The 21,361-nt window shown below is 39.5% G+C and overlaps 2 protein-coding genes across 5 annotated transcripts in view; one reads left to right on the top strand and one right to left on the bottom strand.

The window, feature by feature from the left end:
- The window catches only part of Frq2 (Frequenin 2), a 30,657-nt gene extending 13,453 nt beyond the window's left edge, over nucleotides 1-17,204 (bottom strand). The window contains exons 1-2 of one of the 4 annotated variants that reach the window (XM_017146956.3): nucleotides 15,784-15,849; nucleotides 15,376-15,626 (exon numbers count right to left, since the gene is read on the bottom strand). The gene's annotated coding sequence lies outside the window, so the exon portion shown is untranslated. Of the gene's footprint in view, nucleotides 1-5,594; nucleotides 5,737-15,375; nucleotides 15,850-17,076 lie in introns of those variants that run through there. The other 3 variants (XM_070218671.1, XM_070218672.1, XM_017146958.3) reach the window with 3 other exon arrangements.
- On the top strand, nucleotides 13,316-14,346 carry Andorra (andorra). The gene has a single exon (XM_017146955.3). The coding sequence runs from the start codon at nucleotides 13,419-13,421 to the stop codon at nucleotides 14,166-14,168; it is 750 nt and encodes a 249-aa protein (XP_017002444.2). The 5' UTR covers nucleotides 13,316-13,418; the 3' UTR covers nucleotides 14,169-14,346.
- Nucleotides 17,205-21,361: the final 4,157 nt, after the last annotated feature.

The raw sequence follows: 21,361 nt of genomic DNA, 5'->3' as shown, positions 1-21,361 counted from the left end.
TCATAATTTTATTTAATTCTAAGAACTGGTTGGACAAATAGCCTTCATTTATTCACCATAAATACAAGAGCTTCAGACCTATAAAACAAAAAAAAAGTGTAGTTAATGTGGAAAAGACTCTACAAGTAAGTTGGAAAAACGTTTCTAACTGAATTAAAAAAATTATTAAGAAAAAAAATGTTTGTATATAAATAAACTATAATTTTCTAAATTAAATTTCAATAACTTGGAAAATAATTGGGATACGGGCATTTCCAGGATGTCAAACGTGACAGCTTTTTAAATTTAACTTTAAAAATAGAGTGATCGAATAACTGTCACGTCCGACAGCTTGGAAATCAAGAGATTTTTGTCGCGTCCATAATTTATTTTACAAAATATATACGTACTCCATCACTCTTATTTTTAGAGTTAAAGTCAAAGCACGGTCACGTCCGAAATTCTTATTTTTTATTGATAATTATATATTTTATAGGTGTATATTTGTCCTGTACAAAGTCATTTATTCAAAAGCGCCCCCTTGAAGTGCAGGGTATCCCGGAATACCGCCTGCTTTGCCTTACCTTTTGCAGTTTTGTGTAACGTCAACCATGACGACAATGGCAGCGGCGACGACAGAGCGATGTCTACAACTTTTCCCCCCGTGGAGTTGCGTAATTAAAATTTTAATAATTTCCCAGGCAAGTTTTCCCCTTTCCCAATTCGCCCCTTTCGATAGCCCACGGTGAGCGGAGCGGAGTGAAAAGTTTTTTAATTCTTTGTTGCCACTTGACAAGCAAATTGCGTGAGACTTTAATTGACTTTGAATTGGTAAAGCCGATGCCCCCACCACGTGAGAGCCATAATAATAATTTATGGCCCAAAGCCCCCGCTCCCCCTTCCGTAATTAGAGGCGCTTCGCGTCCTCGAAGAAATCATGACAAATTAGACAGAAACTTGCATAACGCAATCGTAAAAGATCCGAAAGCATTTTCATATTTCATTTTACGAGTTGCGTTGCGGACAAATTTTGATGGCCCCGGGCGGAAGCTGGCGAAGAAAATGGCCACGACAGAGAGACAGAGGCAACTTTTGATGGAAATCCGCAGTCACATCCGCAGCCAAGTCAACGTGTGGACAGGCCACAGCGACAGAAGACAGACGACAGAAGACGACGACGACAACAATTCTCGACGGATGTGCCCAAAGTTAACTGCTGACAGTGAGAGAAATGGTCAGGGGATCCCCGAGAACGCCTTGGACTGATGGCTCATGACAGAGGGGAAAATTAAACAGAGTCCGGAAAGCATATAAATTATTGAACAGCAGAACAGCAGCACAATGGAGTTGCAACTGAAGCAGAATAAATGGGTGAATGTGTGCCAAAATAGAATAAAAGAAAAGCAAAGTAGTTTCCCAAAATGAGACATAAATATTATTACGAAAGCTGCATGGTAAATAGTACAGACACCTGTGTGAAAACCAATCTGAAATCGCATTTAAATGTTAAAATATGTGCCTTGAAGTAGGCAGTGAATAAATAAATAAATTCATATCACTTTTGGTCTAAAAATATATTGTTGCCTACTTTTAGGCACCTTTTTTAAAATTAAAAACTTCAAAACTCCAAAGAATTAGAGAATAAAACAAAATATGTGCCAGTATGAATTCGTAACACTTTTAGAAAAAAAATATATTGTTGCATACTTTTGGACACCTATTTTTAAAAACCCAAAAATATTTATTATACTTTTATTGCTCTAAAGGAAAGTGCCCCGAACGAGGGAAAGAATTAGAGAATAATAAAATGAAGGGGCCAGGGCATGAATAATCCACAACACAATGAGGAGCTGTGGAAATTGATTCCCCCAGCCCCCCGAAGAGTTCCCTTTGAAGATCATTTGGGGAGACATTTTTTGGGCACTGCCCCCCACGGGTGGCAAAAAAAACTAAAAACTAGGAAGCCATTCCAGCTGAAAAGGGCAAATGTGTTGCCATGGTGAAGGGGGTGAAAGGGTGAAAGGGTGCAGAGTGCAGGGGTCACATGGACGGTGATGCAACTGCTAACGAACAGAGACCCACGTCCACATGCGAGTCCTTTGAGTGTCCTGCCTGGCAGGACCCCTTCCCCTTGGATGTTGTTTGTGCCAACTGCTTGGGGCGTCTGTCTCGTCCTCGTCCTCTTCGTCCCTTTCGTCCTGCTCAGCGGAACACTGTCTGTGTCTGTCAGAGTCGGAAATTGAAAGGAAAGAAAATTGAGCATACTTTAAGGCGCCTCCGCCTTGGCCTTCTGCCTTGTCTCAGTGTCAGTCATTTCTCCAATTCTCCGGCTCTGTTTCTGATTCCGATTCCTATTCCGATTCCGATTCCTACTCCACCTGGCTGTCCAAGGGCATTACGCGATTTCCGGCCAGCCCTAAATGCATTTCCACAACTTTCGCAGAATACTTATTATATAAAATGGCCCCATCGGCGTTTCGCCATTGAATTGAATAATTGCCAAACGAGTTGTAAACAAGTTTGAGCCAAGACTTCGGTGTCTTTGGCTAACGAGCTCTAATGCTAATTTGTTTGGGTATTTTCTAGTGAAACGGAGACAAAGGGGCGTTTCCCCGGTCCACCGGTCCACCGGTCCACTGGTCCACTTTAATTGCCTGGGCAGAGTCGGCCGAAACTCGATCAAACTTGAGCTAAGTAAATTAGTCAATGGCAAGTCGAAGTTCTCTGAATGAAAAAGGGGGTGAGCGGTAGGCTAGGAAGTAAGCACGAACGAACTGAATTTCGGAACCCATAAATTAGCAAATACCCCAGTGAATACTCAATTTTCGCCAGTGAGTCCTGCGAAATTGTCCTCTCCTCCTGAATCCCGAATCCTGAAGCATAAAATCATAATTTTCTGGCGTAACTTAAACACAGCAGCGATAAGTTGGCCCAATAAATTAGGATATAAGCAATGCCTCCTAAATTTAACCACAAATGCGAGGGATGCCTTAATTCGAGCATCCACTTCCTCTTCTTGGCCAAAACACAGCAGACACGTCGCTGGTGTTGCTTTATTTCGCCTTTTTAATGGAATTTTTAAGCAAACAATTATTCACGCCAGCTGGAGAGAGTGTAGCAATTGCAATTTTTGGGCAGCCAGCCAAAGTCTTAGGGCGCAAAAGTTTTACAGGGAAAGCGGAAAAGGGGTGGAGAAAAACAGCAAAGCTTTACCAGTTCTTAACAAGTTTTTCTTGTCGGGCCTTAGAAATTGCAAATTGTGGCTGGCAAAGACTTCAAAAAATCAAAAAAAAAATCTCGTGATTGCTTTGTATTTGATTGAAGATTGATTCGTCAGCTGTTTGAATTTCTTCGGCAAATGGCATTACCTATTTTCCCTAACAATCCCATTAGTTACCCCTCGTTGTCATCTTATCACTGTGATTTTGAAACATACTTGCTTTATTAACACCCTAGGCAACCCTAGTTGCGGCAACCCTATTCAGCCACTTTGCACGAAAGTCTGCCGGGGATCTCCTGTATCTGCCTATTAACTTGGACCCGTGCATTATGCAAATGCTTTAGCCAGAGCTAGAAATTAGTAATAAAAGTTACTTTCGGTCGAAAGGAGCGTAACGGTATAGGACTTAAACACAAACACAAGCAGCATTCACACACACAAGCACAAGCACACGTGAGCAAAATTTACATAACCTCTTTCATTTTGATTTGATTATTTTCATTCAATTTCGTAAGCCACGCGAACAGGCGAAGACTGCTGAAGGTGAGAGGAGGGGGGCGGTGCCAGGATGTCAGGGGCGTGGGTGAAGGGGGAGCTGTCTAGAATCGCTGACGTCGTCTGACGCGTCAAAGCGCAACAGCGGGATAAAGAAGAAGCATCCATTGGACAGCAGAGAGCAAAGAAGAACAAGAGAGAACGCTATAGTCGGGTGCCCCGACTATCAGATACCCGTTACTCAGCTAAAGGGAGTGCGAAAGAGATGGAGAAAAACTTTGATCCGCCGTAACTTTTTAACGAATGGTCCGATTTAAAAAATTTCTTCTACATTTCGATAGGTATTGATAAACACAATAAAACTGCATTTTTACTTTTCCAAAATATTGAAATTTTTAAAATCGTATATATGCGATTGTGGGCGTTAGAGGGGGCGTGGCACCCTTTTGAAACAAACTTGCGCTGCGTAGGAACTCCTAGAATCTGCATGCAAAATGTCAATCTTCTAGCTTTTATAGTTTCCGAGATCTCAGCGTTCATACGGACAGACGGACAGACAGACAGACGGACAGACGGACAGACGGACATGGCTAGATCGACTCGGCTAGTGATCCTGATCAAGAATATATATACTTTATGGGGTCGGAAACGCTTCCTTCTACCTGTTACATACTTTTGCACGAATACAATATACCCTTTTACTCTACGAGTAACGGGTATAATTAACAAAAAAAGAAAATATTAGAAGAGATGTTGGGAAATTTTCTGTGACTTAGCGAAGTTTTGAATACCCTTTAGGAGAAAATAATCCCTTGGGAAAATCATTCAAAATACGTTTTAAATATTATTGGGTTAATCTATGACAATTTTTAGATCTTAATAATAAGTCTTAAAATATAAAATTTATCTTTTTTTTATAGTTAAAATGAGTGCAATTAGTATTAAAACTGTATTTAAAAATTCATAAGCCTTACGTTTTGAATACCCTATACGACAACACTATGTCTTGAGGAAATAATTTAACAGCATTTTAAATATTATATGTACATTTGTAGATCTTTATAATATCGACTAATTAAATAAATTTGATTTTTTTTAAATAAGATAAATTTAAAGTATATTTAATTATTTATAAACCCTAATTTGGATAAGCATAAGTTTATTACTCAAAGAACGAAAAATACCCTTTGATTTAAGGCACTACTAATATGAAGATAAGGCACTTTAACCCAACACATTGAAAGTTCGAATAATAACTTCTCTTGGCCCTAAGCAAATATGATGTCCACTAAACCAATTATAGAACCTTTGTCAAAATGTCCCCGGCTGACAGGAAGTTGATATAGGGTATGCGTATATCGGGGAGGGCAAACAGTGGGAACAAAAATTGAATATTTTATCACCGGAGAGGTGGGCGAAAAGCAGAGAGAGAGTGACTGTTTGCGTGTGTGGGTGGCTCTCAGTTACCCTTCTATGGGCTTTCTACGGGCAGTCTATTAGGAGGCGTCTAACCCCCGAAACCCCCCCCCCACCCCCTCATTCAACACTTTTTCGGGGGTCATGTTATGTTCTGTATGTCCTCGTACCTTTTCAGCATTTTTCTTTCGGCTTTTGGTCTGTTTTTCCCTTTTTTTTGGCTAAGTAAGTCGTTAAGTTGTCAGACTTGACTCTTCTAGTGTGTGAGTGTGTGTGTGAGTGTGTGTGTGAGTGTGTGTGTGAGTATGCTGGCCCATTGTGTTTGTGTTCGTGTGGCTTTATCAATAAAGGAGCTCTTTGACAGGACATCAACTGGCAAAAGCCTCACACTTGGCTGAGCAATATTTGCCTGGCTTAAGCCCTTTACACCCGAAATAAACAAACATTGTGGATCGCTAAAAATATTTTCCAGAATTTGTCTTACATTTCTCGCCTGCGGTTTTTCGGTTTTTTTTTTTCGGCTTTTTTTCCGGCTTCGGTTTTTTGTTTTCTTTTTTTGTTATATTTTACCAACAGTAAACAAGAACAGAAACCAGAAAAAAATCAAGAAGCTGCGAAAGATGCGACTCCGGCTTTCTTTTTTTGTTGTTGTTGTTTTTTATGGGTGGGCGGAACTAACTGCTCGGACTCGGATACGGATGCGGATGTGGATGCGGATGCGGACTAGGACTCGGATTTGGCTCCGTAGTCGGGCCTTCGGTCCGTTCCGTTCGTGGCACGGTCTGAAAATCAACTGAAAAGCTTCGGTTCGGAGCGGAGCGCAATCAACAGTAGGTCGAATGTCCTTGCTGATACGAGCCGCCGACGAAGTTTAACGAGGCGCGTCCTCCTCGTCGTTCCACTTGCCACTCCCTCGCAACTCCCGCCGTAATCCCGGAGAGCTTTCTGCAGAACGCAATCATCATAGCAGCATCAGCATCAGCAGCAGCAGCCGGAAGCCATGAAGCTGAAAAGGACTCGGGATGGGCGGAGGATGGCTGCGAAGGCAGCTAAGCCAACACAGATATCGCTCGAGTAGTTTAAATAAATAAATAAATTCGTGGCTTATTTTAATGGCATCAAGTGGCACAGCCTCTCTGGGCTGCCCCCCGGGCGCTCTGGTCACACTGGCCGGGAAAATCCCCCCGCGTTGAAGGCGGGGGCCCTTGAGATCCAGCCGAAGAGATTGCCGTCAAATTGGTAAACGTCCTCGGGGGGCAGCCAGAAATCTGATCATCAAATGGGATAATATTCAAATTCAGGGTTTTTTTCGCGTCACGAGTCCCTGACAATTTTTGCGGTCAATGCATTTAATTGGGAGCCGCTTTGCTGCAGCAGCTCGCTCATTCAATTAGCTGGTTGCCTTTGGCTGCTTTTCACTGGTTTTCTTTTGTTTTTTATGTTTTCTATTTTTTTTAATTATGTAATGCAATTTAATAATTTCAATATGCATTTGTATTCAGCTGTGCGCTCGCACACACACACCTGTGCAGGAAGCCCAACAGCTCATGCAGCCAAAATGGGGGCAACGTGCCGTATGCGTAATATTAGCGCATTAATATGTGCCACACCGTGTGTGTGTGTGTGCGTGTGTGTGTGCGTGGGGGTGTGTGTGCGTGAGTCTGACAAGAAAAGGCAGCGGCTTAAAAAAAGGAAATAAGGTGAAATATCCATCGCTCGGCTTTATAAATACAGAAGGATAAACGCGGAACGGGGAACGCCAGTAATTCGACATTACGAGCATTAACTCCCACGCCAGAGTGGCTGCCTCTCCCTCTCGCTCCCTCTCTGTTGCCCTCTCACTCCCACTATTCACCACTGGCGAAGCGAAGCCGAAGCTTTCCCTCTGCGACACAAAAAGCTCCTGCTGCGGCGAAGCTTTTGCGCCTTTTGGTCTAACGGCTAACGGCGCTACCAAGTTTTTGGCGCCAGGAAGAAAAAAACCGTATCACAAACGGCAAAAATCTCATCTAATCTAATCGCATTAAATCAGCGATGTTCACGCCAACCCCCAACCAACCACCACCCGCCCCCCAAAAAACCAACCGAGAGATACACCTGACCGCCCACCGCGCTTATCGGCTGGCATAAACAAGGCAAAAATTGTTTATCATAAGCAGCGTGGGAAATTTTTTGTTGTTCGCCGGAATGAAAGAGGTCGAGGAGCTGGGATGCCGAAAACATAACAAGTTCAAGCTAAAGAAAAAATTATGCAAATTTACTTCTCCTATTTATTGGTTGCCAAACTGTTGGACGGACTGAAAATATAATTATTACCCGACTGAAGATTGTTATTAACCTAATTGAATTGCTAAAATGTTTTTTGACCACTCTATGTGTTGGTTTAACTTTTTTATTTATTATTTAATGATTGTTTTATTGCTATTTACCTAATTAAATTGTTAAAATATTTATTAAGCAATCTGTTAGTTAGTTTAACTTCTTTGCTTTTATTTTTGGGCACTTTTTGATTGTTTGATGACCTATAAAAATATAATTCTTACCCCTAACCTAATTAAATTTTGAAAATATTTTTTTTTAGAATCTATTTGTCAGTTTAACTTTTTTGCTTTTATTTTTGATTGCAATATTGTTATTTACCTAATTAAATTGTAAAAAAAATTATTAAATTATTATTATTTAGTATACTTTATTGTTTTACAAAAATTTAATTCTTTCCTGACTCGAATTTGCTATCAACCTAATTAAATGTGTATATTTATTTTTCAATCTATTTCTTATTTTAAGTTATTTATTTATTACTTACTGATTGCTTTTATTAACCTTATTAAATTGTTAGTTGGCTTTAATGATTGTTTTATGCCCTACAAAAACGACTCTGTCGTCACAAATTCAGCTGTAACCACTATCATGGGTAAATCACCCCGAAAAATGTATCGCTTATCAGTGCGGATACGCAACAAAAATATTTATCATACGCCGCGTGGGCCGCCGAGGAGTTTTGCCCACTGACGTCGCAAATGCAAAGTTGACTTTGCACAGGACTCTCTCGGGGGTTTTTGGCCCTCGCTCGAGCGGCGTATCGCTTAGCTGCCTCAAAGCCATTGTTAATTAGTGCACCGACCTTGTCGTAATTAGTGCGCACACTGTGTGGGGTTTTCGTAGGGCGTTTTTCAGGGGGGGGGGGGGGGGTGTTTTAGGGGTGACAAGGAGCTAGGGAGGGGTACGTAGGCGGTAGGCCAACCTCAAGCCGACAGAAATTTTGTGCTCTGTTTTTTGGGCGAAAGCCCGAGGATAGCAAGGCGATGAAGGGCGGGGCAGGGCAAAAAGGAGCGAATAGTTGTTGCAACGAATAGTTTGAGGGCTTGGGGCACGTAAGCCAACGCAAGCGGATAATAAGTTTTGCATTAGTCGGGAAAGCCAGGCAAATGCAATTTTCGGCTGCCCCGCGGGCACTGGGCAGTTTCGTTTCGCTTAAAATAAGCTAATGAGCCAAGTACAAGAAGGAGTTGAAGAACCAAGGAGAACCCCTTAAAGTTTTCCAGGCAATTTCTTCGCTTCCAAAGTGGAAATTAAAGAGCTTAGCTGCTAAGACTAGGCAAATTCAAGGCACTTGCATTCGGAATGCGTGCAACAAACACTATGCTAATCAACCGTAGCCATAAAAACTGGCTACGAAGTATAAAAAAACAATGAAGAGGCAACCAAATGCAGAACGAAGTGCATAAATCTCGAATGGAAATTATGCACACACACGCAGCCGAAAGGAGGGTTGAAAAAACTAGGAAAAACTAGGAAAAACAAGAGAGAACGCTGTAGTCGAGTGCCTCGACTATTAGATACCCGTTACTTAGCTGAAGGAAGTGGGAGGGAGATGGAGATAGGCATGCAGCAAAGCAACTGCTTGCACTGCTTGCATTTTATTATTTGCTTATAACTTTTAAACGAATGGTCAGATTTAAAAAATTTCTTCTACATTTCGATAGGTATATAATACATGAACAAAACGGCATTTACACTCTTCCGAAGTATTGAAATTTTGCGGAAATACAATATACCCTTTTGCTCTACGAGTAACGGGTACACATAGGGAAGTGAGAAGGGGAAATGCCAGCTGACGCCTGCTCTTCGGGGAAATCAATCTGTTCGGGGGGAACTTTGAGTGGCTTAATAGCTGCTCAGCCACTTTTATACATTCCAGACGCGCCGCAGATGTCTATTAGCTGGCTCACTGCTTGCCACATTTAAATAGAAATTAAAAAGTAATTAAAGTCTAGGCCCAACAAATAATTAAGCGCATAATTATTTAATTCGTGTGTGTGTGTGTTTGTGCTGAGGAAATGCCTCATAAGCCAAAATGAGCGAAGGCCAGAAGAAGACGTCGAGAGTATTGAGAAATGCTGGCGATATGAAAATTAATAGACGCACTTGCAAAGTGGCAAAAACAGGAACAAACAAGAGCAGCCCCTCGGGGAGAAGGGAGAGCAGGAGGAGGAACACTTGAAGTGTCGTGTGAACGGGTGCTCGACAACGTGCCCCTACCCTTCCTTCTACCCTTAACCCCCCAACCCCCAACACCCCAAAACCCACCCCCAATCCCAGCCAGAGGCGACAGCTTCCAGACACTTCACCGAATGCCGGCGCCAGCATCAGACTGAACTGAAGAATAGGAGGGTGAGGGTGGAAGACAGAGGGTGTAGGGGTTGATTCAGACTGACTGTGTGTGCCTTGCCGGGGGCAGCAAACGTGGCGTATGCTTGATATTTGAGTAAGGATTCGAGACGAGACGATAAAGCAAGTTGCAACTGATTTGGCAGACTGTCAAAATATTAAAAACGCAGCTCTAATTGATGATTAGATCCCGTAGAAAACTATTCCCCCTTTTAAAGCCCAGAAAGACACAACTTTAAGCTTTAACTGTCCCATCCTCCCACATCTCCGCACCATTTGTTGTTATTATTAATTTTATGCCCCATATAAACGCTGGAACCGAGGACCCTAAAAAGTCACCAGCGTCAAGTAAACAAATGCCTCCAACGACGCTCCATTGACTACAACAACAGCAACAACAAAAGGGGTGCAACAAAAACAGGTCAGAATATAAATATAAAAAAAATAAATGGCCACTGTGTGCGGGGAAATACATATTAAGAAAAAGGTCAGGCGACAAATTAACAAATTTCGAAGTAGGCAAAAAATAACCATTAATTTAACATGATATTTTGGAATTAATTAAAATTTTCAAGCCGTTAAAAACAATTTACACTCTTCTTAGGCAAAGGTAAGTGAAAATCATTGATTAAACCTTATTGAAGGCTAAACACAAAAACAGTTTTTAACTAACTAAAATTAAAGTTACAAAATTGAGAGCCTCGACTACCAAATACCCGTTACTTAGTTGAATGAGTGTGAGAGAGATAGAGATATGTAAGCAGCAAACAAATCAGTCGCTCGAGAGTGGCGCCACCTACCAGTGAAGTATAAAAACTTAATACTTGTATACTCTTTTGTTCGTTAATCTCAATTTTGTAAGAAACGATTAATAAACACAATATAAAATAGTTGAGCTCAATCCATCAGAAAAACTTTTACTTGGGCCCTCGACATTTTGGTCGCCTGCCAACTATCGCACATGTGCTCTAATGTGTGTGTGGTTCTGTGGTCCATGCCATTGTCATTGCCATTGACTTGGTCCTGTTCTTGGTCGTGGTCGTGGTCTTGGTTCCTGGGTCTCGGGTCCTGGGTCCTGGGTGCTGGGTTCTGGGTTCTGGTCGACGTCATATTGTGTTTGGCAAATCGTTTGCGATAAAGCCAACTACATAATGTCTCTGTAGGCCAGGGAAAGCAGGAGATGGAGGAAGACGAATCCGGGGTCGTCGGGAGACATAAAAATGCTAAACCAGCGCTATGCTGGCGTCGCAGCGACGCACACACAAACACGAAATACCAAATACAAAATACCAATTTCCAACCCTCTGACCCCATCGTTATATCCTCCATATGTGGGCCTCGGGATAATGCGCGTTATCCTTGATTGCCTGCCTCCGATATTGGGCCACGGGCTAAGGCTCATTCTCGGTCTCATCCTCATTCTCAGGCCAAGGGATATGGAAAATGGGCTGGCTGCAAACAAGCCGCTTAAACTTGCCTCATGCTCCGCCTTCCTCGGGCAAAGTTTGATGCCCTATGGGCCAAAAGGGAAAGAACAACTGGGAGATGAAGCTTGAGCTTTTTTTTAATTATTTTTTTTTATGATTATACATTTAGTTAATTATTAGATATTTGTTTATTTATTTTATATATATTAAATTATTATTTTTTTTATTATTTAATTGTTTCTATATTTAGTTACTTAACTACTTATTATTATTTATTTACCAACTAAATTATTTTGTATTTATTTATTTTTCTTTAATTGTTTTTTCATTTCGCATAATAATAAATTTCATCATTTAATTGCATTTCATATCCCCTTGCTTCTCATTAAACAAATCGCTTGTATTGCACTCATATTTTATCTCTTTTTTTACAGAAACTACTACTAAAGAGAACCCATAAAAAGAATCTTCGCTTTATATATAAATCGTTTTTGCAATTATTTTCTTTGCAAAAAACTTATTTTTAAAACACCGATTATTTTTAGCCATTAAAAAAGTCTTTATTTAATGTTAAGCTTCATAATTTCTGATTTCCAAATCCTCTTTGCTTGCCATTTAAAAAATCGCTTTTATGGCAAACTGCAAGTGCAAAAGTTCAACATGAAATCCTGGGATTTGAGTGGTTTTCGGTTATCAAAACTTCACAACTATTATAAATTACCCATTAGGGGAAAATCCCTATAAAAGCGTATGCCCAAGTTCGGTTTGGTCGGCTTAACCGGAATCCCGATTGTTCCTTTTTTCTGTGTCTTAGCAATTGAGCCTATCGTGATTTGGCTCTTTTCAGCTCCCGGCTTTGATGCCTTCTGGCTACCAAAGGCTTCTTGGCTCTTGGCTCTTGCCTTTGTGCTTTATGCTCATCATCATTTGCCGGGGCTGAGAAATCGCAATAGAATCTGATTTTTGCCTCTTTCTCGGCTGGCTAATTGGTGCCCAAATGCCGCCGCCTGCCGAATGTTTCTCCCTTCCCTTCCACCGAAAAAAAAGCGAAAGCTGGAAATGTGAAGGGGGGTGGGTATGAAAAGGAGGAGGGGCCACGTCGTCCAGGGGCAACTAGCTAAACAACAATTTTAATTGCGACCAGGCAGAGTCAACGTCTGGGACTCGGGCCAAAAGGCAAATGAGCGAACGCTCCAAGAAATATGAACGAGGTCAATGATTGTTTACACTACCCTCGAATGCTGTTTACTTCGAGTCGTCGACCAGGAGGGGGGGTGGGCTGAAAAAAGGGGGAGGGGGGTGTAGCAGGTGGCACGGTGGGTTGGTTAGTTGTAGTTACCAGACACCTTGGAGGCAAGGCTGGGAAATTGAGTAATTAGAACAACACCAAGGAGATGTTTAACCTATTTTTATTTCTGTGCGAAGGAAACGGAAAATCAACGAAAAACCTTTAAAAAGAAATTAAAGATTTTTGTAAAAAAAACATTTTAAAACAATTTTTTAAAGCCAAAACCTAGTATTTATTCCACTGTGGCAGCCATTAGGCCTAGGGACTTCAATGGGCACATGTGTACGAGTGTGTGTGTGTTTAGAGGCGATAGAAAGAGACAGATGGAGGAAACAAAAAGAGAGCGATGCATATAAACACTTGCCTGTGCCTCTCTACATCTTCTTCTTCTTCAGTTAATGCCTCATTTCAGAGAATCGGATGTTTTAAACTTATAGTCTAAGCTAATTACTAGTATTCTAAGTTAATGGCTAATTTACAATTTCTGAGAACCATTTATCAAAGAAGGTTTAGAATACGTTTTTCAGGGAAAACTAAAGCTTGATTATCGATATTTTTGATATTTTCACAAAATTGATTCGATAATATCGATGTTTTCAAGGAAAAACACATTTAGGGTATTCAAAAGTTGTAAACTATTTTGTATGAAAATTGTTGTTGGAACTGCCTTACACTTTTACACTTTACAACGTTTGCAACGCAATTGAATCCCCTAATTAAATATTAAAAAATATCAAACTGTCGATATTTTTTGAAAACCCCCTATGATACTGGGAACTTTTGAAAAAGGGGCCCTATCAAAGTAGACGCCACCCAGAAACTCATAGACTAACCCCTTTCAACTATCAGTCTCAACTTCTCGCAACATACAATAACTACTTATCCACAACAATTCCATAGACTATCCAAAGTTCCAAGAAAGATGAAAAACTATCTAAACCGCAAAGTTTCTGCGGAGATTCTTCGCGATCTCTACGAGTGCTGGCTGATTTTCTTCACCGGGATCTTCGTGCACTACAACCATTGGCGTTTGCTGGCCTACGAGACAATGTCGCCGCTGGATCCGCTGGTCAATCAACCCGTGGGCGACAATCAGCGCTGGGCGGGCGTCTTCTTCGGCAGCGGCGTTCTCTTGGCCCTCCTGCAGTACCGGCCGCTCTGGGTCCGCCGGTGTCGTCATCGCGTCCACCTGCTGATGCTGCTGGCCGAGATGATGCTGATGCTCCAGCTGGCCGAGTGGACGGATCGCCAGCTGTGGCAGCCCTTCCTGGGCATCGTCGGCGATTTGTTTCTCGCTCTGGGACGAGCCGAATGGGGCAACTGGCTGCAGAGCCACCTGCCGGCGATTGTGGGCACCCAGCTGTTGAGTGGCGACGCCTTCGACATCTTCCGCCTGCTCGCCTCGCTGGCCATCTTTGTGGCCGCCTTCGACTCGACAGCCGTCGGCTGGCGCAACTCGGTGGAGTTCCTGCTGATCGGCTACCTGCCGGAAACCTCGGCCTGCCGACAGCTCATCTGGGAGGAGCAGGAGAAGAAGGGTCGCGAGCGGCGGAAGAGTGGCCAGCTGCCGAATCCCTCGCCCGAGCTGCTCATCTACAAGCGCCTGTGCTACATCTGCATGCAGCGTATGAACTCGGATCTCCAGGATGATGGTGAATATAACCAGTCCTGATAACTCAAAAAACCTGATAACTCAAAAAACCTGATAACTAAAAAGCAAAAAAAATTCCCAAAGTTGCACAGCGGTTGAAAGACCACTGTAGTTGTTTACTTTAATTTGATAACTTGTGATATTCTCCAAATTAAAATTTAAAAAAATATAAAAATTTTCAAATCTTCCCGAATAAATGTTCCTTAACCATCGGTTAAAAATAAAAAGGTAAGTAAACTATTAAATACTCTACGGTATTTTATGTGTCCATATGATACAATAATAAATAACAAAATATTAAAATGATTGTTTTATCACAATGTGCTACATCTGAATGCAGCGTATGAACTCGGATCTCCTGGATGATGCTGAATATCCTCAGTCCTGATAACCTTAAAAACCTAATAACTAAATAGATAACAAAAAACAATAAAAATCCCCCAAAGTTATACAGCGATCGCAAGACAACTGTAGTTATTTACTTTAATTTGATAACTTGTGAAATTAATTAGGGTGTTCAATTGCGATGCAAACTTTGTAAAGTGTAAAAGTGTATATCAATTCCAACAACAATTTCTATACAAAATAGTTTTAAAGGCCTACTTTTGAAAACTATTTTGTATAGAAATTGTTGTTGGAACTGCCTTACACTTTTACACTTTACAACGTTTGCAACGCAATTAAACACCCTAAATATTAAAAAAAAATTTGAAATATTTAGAAAGCTTCGGTTAAAAATATAAGAATAAAGATAAAGACTCTTAAATTCTCCATATGATATCTGATAGAATTCAATACAAAAATAAAAAACAAAAGATAACAAAAAAACAATCCATCAAAATTTAACCTTAACTATTTTTTGATTGTTTGATTTTTTAAAAAATGTATTGTTGTTTCTGATCATAGGCAAATGTTATGGGTAAATTACTAGTTTTTATAGGTTGTTGATATTACATTGCCTGTTTTTTTTGCCTGTGCAAGTTAAGTCTGAGGTAAAGTGGTTTAACCGCAGGTTAACGGCAGGAATACCGGAACACTGGACAAAGTCATTGGTCTGAGGCCCTCAAACTGTCGGAATGACCGCAGAGTTTGTGCCCAAAGATAACACCGACCACATGTGGACCGCAAATCGAATGGAACTGGCCCCTTGGCCACGGGATATCTGCCTAATTATTGGGTTTGGATATGGGGTAATATTGTTTATCCGGGGAACGCAATAACGACATACCTGGCACTCATTTGTGTGGTCATCGAACGCTGCGGTGGGTCCTCGGTTTGCCCGTGTTTGCGATGACAGTAATCGACTGATTAAGCGTAATTATAAATGTAATTCCCACTCAAACAGAAACAGAGACAGATACGGATGAGATGGTGAGATACAAATACAAAGGCTTTTGGTCTTTGGCTTAAAAACAAATTGCAGAACCGTTTAACGCATTAGCGCGCACACTTAATTAGAATTCACTGGTTGTTTTTTCTCTGCGGGAAAAGGGGGTTTCAAGTGGGTGGTAAAAAAGGGGTTGGCAGAGGAAGTGATTTAAAATATGCACAGCGCACGCGAGCGGCCAAAAAAAAACAGCAGAGGGGGGAAAAAACACAAATAGAGAAAACAGAAAAAACAAGGAGGAAACCGAACCGAAAATCGAGTCGCGAACATGCAACTTGTGCGAATGGCAATCGAATGCCAGCAGCCGCACAAATGGCCTGGGCCTCAGTCGCAGTCGCAGTCGCTGCTGCAGTCGACGTCAGCCGCGCAGTCGACGTCGGCAGCACAATTGAGCAATTGAAGAATTTACTTTGCATTTCTTGCAGGTACCGCCTATCGTAATTCGGCGGTGACTAATTATTGCTCGGGCTCAGCCAGGCCTCTGCCTCCACCGCTGCCTAAATATAGTAAATAATAAAAATTTCTGGCGAACAACAACAAAGCTGGCAAATAAACAATAAAGCAGATACAGATACATCTGTAGATACAGATAAAGATACGGATACACGGGGCAGCAGGCAAATCAAACGAAACGTTTATTGGGCTGCTGTTGCTGCTCCTATTTGTAGATCGGTTGGATATAATCAGCACCTAGACGAACTTTGCAGACACTTTTACAAAGAAAAAGAAAAACCATCAGAAAGTACTCTTTAAACGGTCTTAATCGTAAAATAATAGTTCTAAATAAATAAAAAAAATATTTCAGCTTTAAATAAAACTAGACAAATATTATCATCCAAGCAACTATCCATCTAAATTTTCTGTAAGACGTCTTTAAACGGTTTTAAAAGTAAAAAAAATGTCTAAAAAAACATAAAAAAATAATAATATACGAAATTTTGTTAAAAACTATGAAAAGCCTTTATTATAGCTTAAAATAAAACCAGACAAATATTATCATCCATTCAGCCATCCATCTAAATTTTCTATGGAATTTCTTTAAACGGTCTTAAAAGTTTGAAATAAGTTTGAGAAAAAATTAATTAAGATCCTAAATAATAATAGAAAACCAGAAAAATATTATCATTACGAGCCTATAAATAAAAACATTTTCCATTTCCTATTCTTCCACAAAAAGTGTATCAACTTGTAACGTTTTTTAATGCCTTGGTTCTTGAGAGAACTAGAAAAGTGTTTAGGATATTTTTGGAACACTCTTATCGTCCATTCTCTACGGTAGAATTTAAGATAATTCTTTTTTATATTTTCGCTGCTTAGCATTGGGATAGCCAACAGCCAAACAAACACAAATGTTTCCAATATTATCATGAAGCATTTTAAATTCAACCCAAAGCCCACATATCTTGATGTACCATAGTGTATGCTGCCTGCCTGCCTGCCTACAAAGTATTTAAGTTCAAATTCTTGGTAGCATTAAATACTTTCGAAAATAATCTATAATTAAATGCATTGTTCGCATATGAATCACAAGTTTATAGTTACCTATATATATATTGATTGCTTTCTAAATCGAGCCGTAATTGCTGCCCTTTTAGTTTCCTTTCCATTCAAATAGTCCAATTAAATAGTCTCCTCTTCGATCTGTTTAGAACCCATTAGTTGAAGTACTTCCCGTGGACTGCTCGTCGTCTGCGGATCGTTGATGATGATCAAGTGGTTGATCACTAGCTGGTTGTCCATTTCCATTTCCATTGCCATTTCCCATTTCAATTTGCAGCTCAGTCCAGCGAACGCGCGAAGAATAAATTCGCAATTGCGTACATAAGAGGGGTATTTAATGGGCGCACCTACAGGGGGGTGGGGGTCTGTTTTCAAAAGGGGGTGGGCACTGACGTCGACTGTGGCTTACTCACTCTCCGGCGATGCCGAAAAGAATCGAACTCGAATTCGAAACGGGCCAATTATAATTATTGTTTATTTATTCTAGTTGGGTAGGTCAGGGGCGTGCAGAGAGCCGTAAAGGGGGGTTAGTTTTTTTTGTTTTATTTTGCTGACCCAGCAATGAAGCGGATTGTATAGATACATTCGAATTCAGCTACAGATGATGCAGCTGCAGATACAGAATCTATTTTGGTTTTTAATCTGGCAGCCTTTTATTATAAATAGTTGGGCTGCCTAGATAAACACGCTGTCGACGCCTCTGCCACTGCCTCGGCCTCTGCCGCTGCCTCCGTCGACGCCTCTGTCAGCGCATCTGCGGGCCGAAAAATTCATTACTTATTCATGTCCAATTTCCAACGCCCGCGGCACGCACAAAAACCGCAAAAGGTAATCAAAAATGCGCACCCCAAGCCCGCCGAAAAACGAAAAGCAGCTAAATGAAAATTATCAAATGTCAACACTTGTGGCAAAAGGCCTGCCACGAGAATTATGAAAAATTAAGTGGCAAAGCTGGGAAATATATCAAGTTCATTTAGCGCAGTAAGTCTGATGGATTTACCCTGTTTTTGGGCATTTTAAATTGACTCCTTTTTTTGGACTTCTCTTTTTCCATGACACTTTAGTTTTTTAATCCCTTAATTAACAGTTTCGATATTAAATATTTATTTATTTTTTTTTTTTAATATTTTTTTTTTTCAATTTTCAAAAGCAATTTAGAATTTAGAGGAAATTTTCCATTGTATTTCTTAGTAAAACGATGACTAACCCTTAGCAATTCCCTAATTTTAAATAGTTTTTGCCTTTTTTCCATGACTTTTTAGATTTTTATTAAATATGAAATACATTTTTTTGCCAACTTTCAATGGCATTTTAGTGAATTATTTTATTGTACATTTTCCTGGGCATTTTGTATTGTATTTTATGTTTAAATTTCTAAAAGGGGTATCTATTCTCAAATATAACATAATTGTTTGGCTTTTTCCGTAGACACTTTAGTTTCTTAATCGTTAGTTAAATCATATTCAGAAATCAGTAGTTTCGATATTTACTTTTTTTTTAAATAACGTTTGCCAATTTTCAAAGGCATTTTAGTAAATTATTTCAGCATCAATTTTCCTCTGCCATTTTCCTCAATGGAAAACTCACACAGCACAGGACTGACATGTAAGTACATCAATTAGTATTAAGTACGACATCAATCCGGCAAATAAAGTTGACCCAACTTGGCTACATACTGTTAACATGTCAGCCTGACCATCTAGTAGACACTTGAAGTTTGCTTTGTGCAAACATTATACATTTATGTGCTAACGCTGCGTATACGTTACGTTGCGTCTACGTTTCAGGGGGCAAATCCATGTAATCGCCATGTAGCTGTCTCCGTTGATTGCGCATACGCCACGTGTGACTGGCCATTAAACAAAGCGCTCACTAGTAAAAGCCATAGCCCCATTAAGAGTCCGACAATTAAGTTGAAACTTTCATGTGTACTTGGGGGAGCACTTTTAGTGCAGCTGGCAAACTCCCAGGAGTCCGAGGAGGAGGAGGCTACTTACCTCAATCAAAATAATTATTTAAATGGCCCACCTTTGCCACCTTGGGATGTCCCAATTTAATTTTGAATTGAACAATAAAGACACACGCTCGCTTTAAAATTTTTATTTGAAGTAAGTAATATTTTCTGACAGTAACAAGATTAATTTTCCATTCCCCCTTAGGCGATTACTTAAAAAAAATAATTAAATTTCTTCTTCCTTGGTAAAAGAATTTGATTTTCATTTTTATGTTCTATAAAGATTCGGTTTTTGGTTTTGTTTGTGTTTTTCATATAAGTTTTGCATGTGTGTTTACACAATAATCGTAACCTTCGGCGTTGCCATATAATCAGAATAATAATAACAATCGGAATAATCGGAATAATAATGATGATAAATAACGGTAAATACAAACGAACTGAAAGTCGAGTCCAGGTAAATGGGGAGAAAAAAATTTGTTTTCTTTTGTTTCGTTTTTTTTAGCATTTGTTTCTTTTCGTTTCTTTGAATTTTTTTGTTTTGTTTTTTTTGTAAAATATACGACATTTGCTTTAATTGTTGTTTTCGTTATATTTTTCGGTTTTCCGTTTTTGAATTCTTCCTCTTGACTTTATACATTTTGTTTTGAGTTCTTAGCAAGGAAATCAGATTCAAGTTTGCTAAAGAATATCACTAAAAATGTTATTAATTTCCTTTTCCCCTTCGCTATCGTCTGATTTTGAAGTTAATTCTTTTTCGCATTGTCAGACATTTCGCTTGGATATCTGTGTATCTGTATCTCGGCCATGCAATAATTTATCATTATTATTTATTATTATTTATTACTATTTTTTGCCGGTCGACTCATTATTGCAGAGTGTGTGTATATAAGTTATGTATATATATTTATTATCGTATATTTATCTTTATATATATATATATATATAATTACCCATATATATATATATATATGTATGTATATAATGCATGTATAAGTATGTAAAATATTGCTTGTGAAACGTTTAACTTGACATTCGTGTGGTTTGTCAACGGCGGTGGAAAGAAACTCATCTTCATCTTCGACTTTTTTCACTGGGAAAAGCTGTACTCGCCGGCCCATTGTAAATTAATATAAATATTCAATAATTTTCATTTTCATTTGTCGTTTTCGTATTCGTTTTGTCGGCTATTACAATTGACTTGATTCGTTTCGTTTCAAACCCATCCAATTCAATCCACAAAAAAAAATCCTTGCTCTAACTTACTGTTTTTCTTTTACTTTTTTAATTCTTTTTTGCATTTTTCATATTATTTGTAGTTTTTGGTTTTTTCCTTGTTACTTAAGACCCGTTATATTTTGGTGTTAACAAACTTATTCGGTACTCCTCGCTTTTTTGTCAGTGTATGAGTGTGGCTATGCGCGTGTGGTTGTGGGGTGTGTCTTGTGGAGTGGTGTGCGTGATTCACTTAGTGTTATTTACAGTTTGATTTGCTTATTTCCGCCGTCTCCTTACAAAAAAAAACTAACAAGTCAACGCGAAAATCGCCACCAATTTCCATCTGTCATATAATAGTTTAGTTAATATTATTTATAAATGTTTTTCTTTTTCTTTCGATTTTTCTTTCTTTCAATTTCTTTTAACTACTAGACTACAGACACATTTGTTTTGTCAGCTATATCACTTTCGAATTATTTAATTATTGATTAAGTTTTCGCATTACGTTTATTGTTAATATACTCGTACAAGTGTGTGTGTGTGTGTGTGCTAGTGTGTATGTATGTGTATTATATCTTTCAGTTTTTTTCTTCGAAGAATTTCAGTGAGGTTTATAGAAGCGTTTTTGTATTCGTTTTTTAGTTTTTTGTTTTTGTTTTTTGGTTTCGTTATAGTTCCTTAACTTGCTTTCGATTGCAGTGCTTACTATATAGAGTATATATATAAGTTTAGGCATATATGCATATATATACACATACATATGGCTATGTGTGTGCGTATGTGTCGATGTGTTCTTGGGGGTTTTGGTTTTGTTTTGCATGGCATTATTTTTCTTAAATTTTTCATCGTGTTTATTCTTTTAGTTCGGTGCTTAAATACATGGAAAGCATAGGAAAAGATAAACGTAAATCGGTCAATTGGGAATGTTCTCAAAAAGAAGGCAAAGCAGGCGAAATAATAAGAATTACTACTACATACATAGGCACTATATAGAGATATACAGTATGTGTGTGTGTGTGTGAGTGAGTGTTTATGTTTTTCTCAGGGAGGCCAAGATCTCCCATTTTTTCTAAATTACACAAAGTCTACTGAAGTAGTGGGTTGGGGGTGATGTTTTTTCGGGGGGCGTGAGAAAGCGGGGGATTCGTATTTATA

This window comes from Drosophila takahashii, chromosome X (genome assembly GCF_030179915.1).
Source record: "Drosophila takahashii strain IR98-3 E-12201 chromosome X, DtakHiC1v2, whole genome shotgun sequence".
NCBI lineage: Eukaryota > Metazoa > Arthropoda > Insecta > Diptera > Drosophilidae > Drosophila > Drosophila takahashii.
Note: the sequence above shows the minus strand (reverse complement) of the source record. Positions and strands in the feature narration are given on the sequence as shown.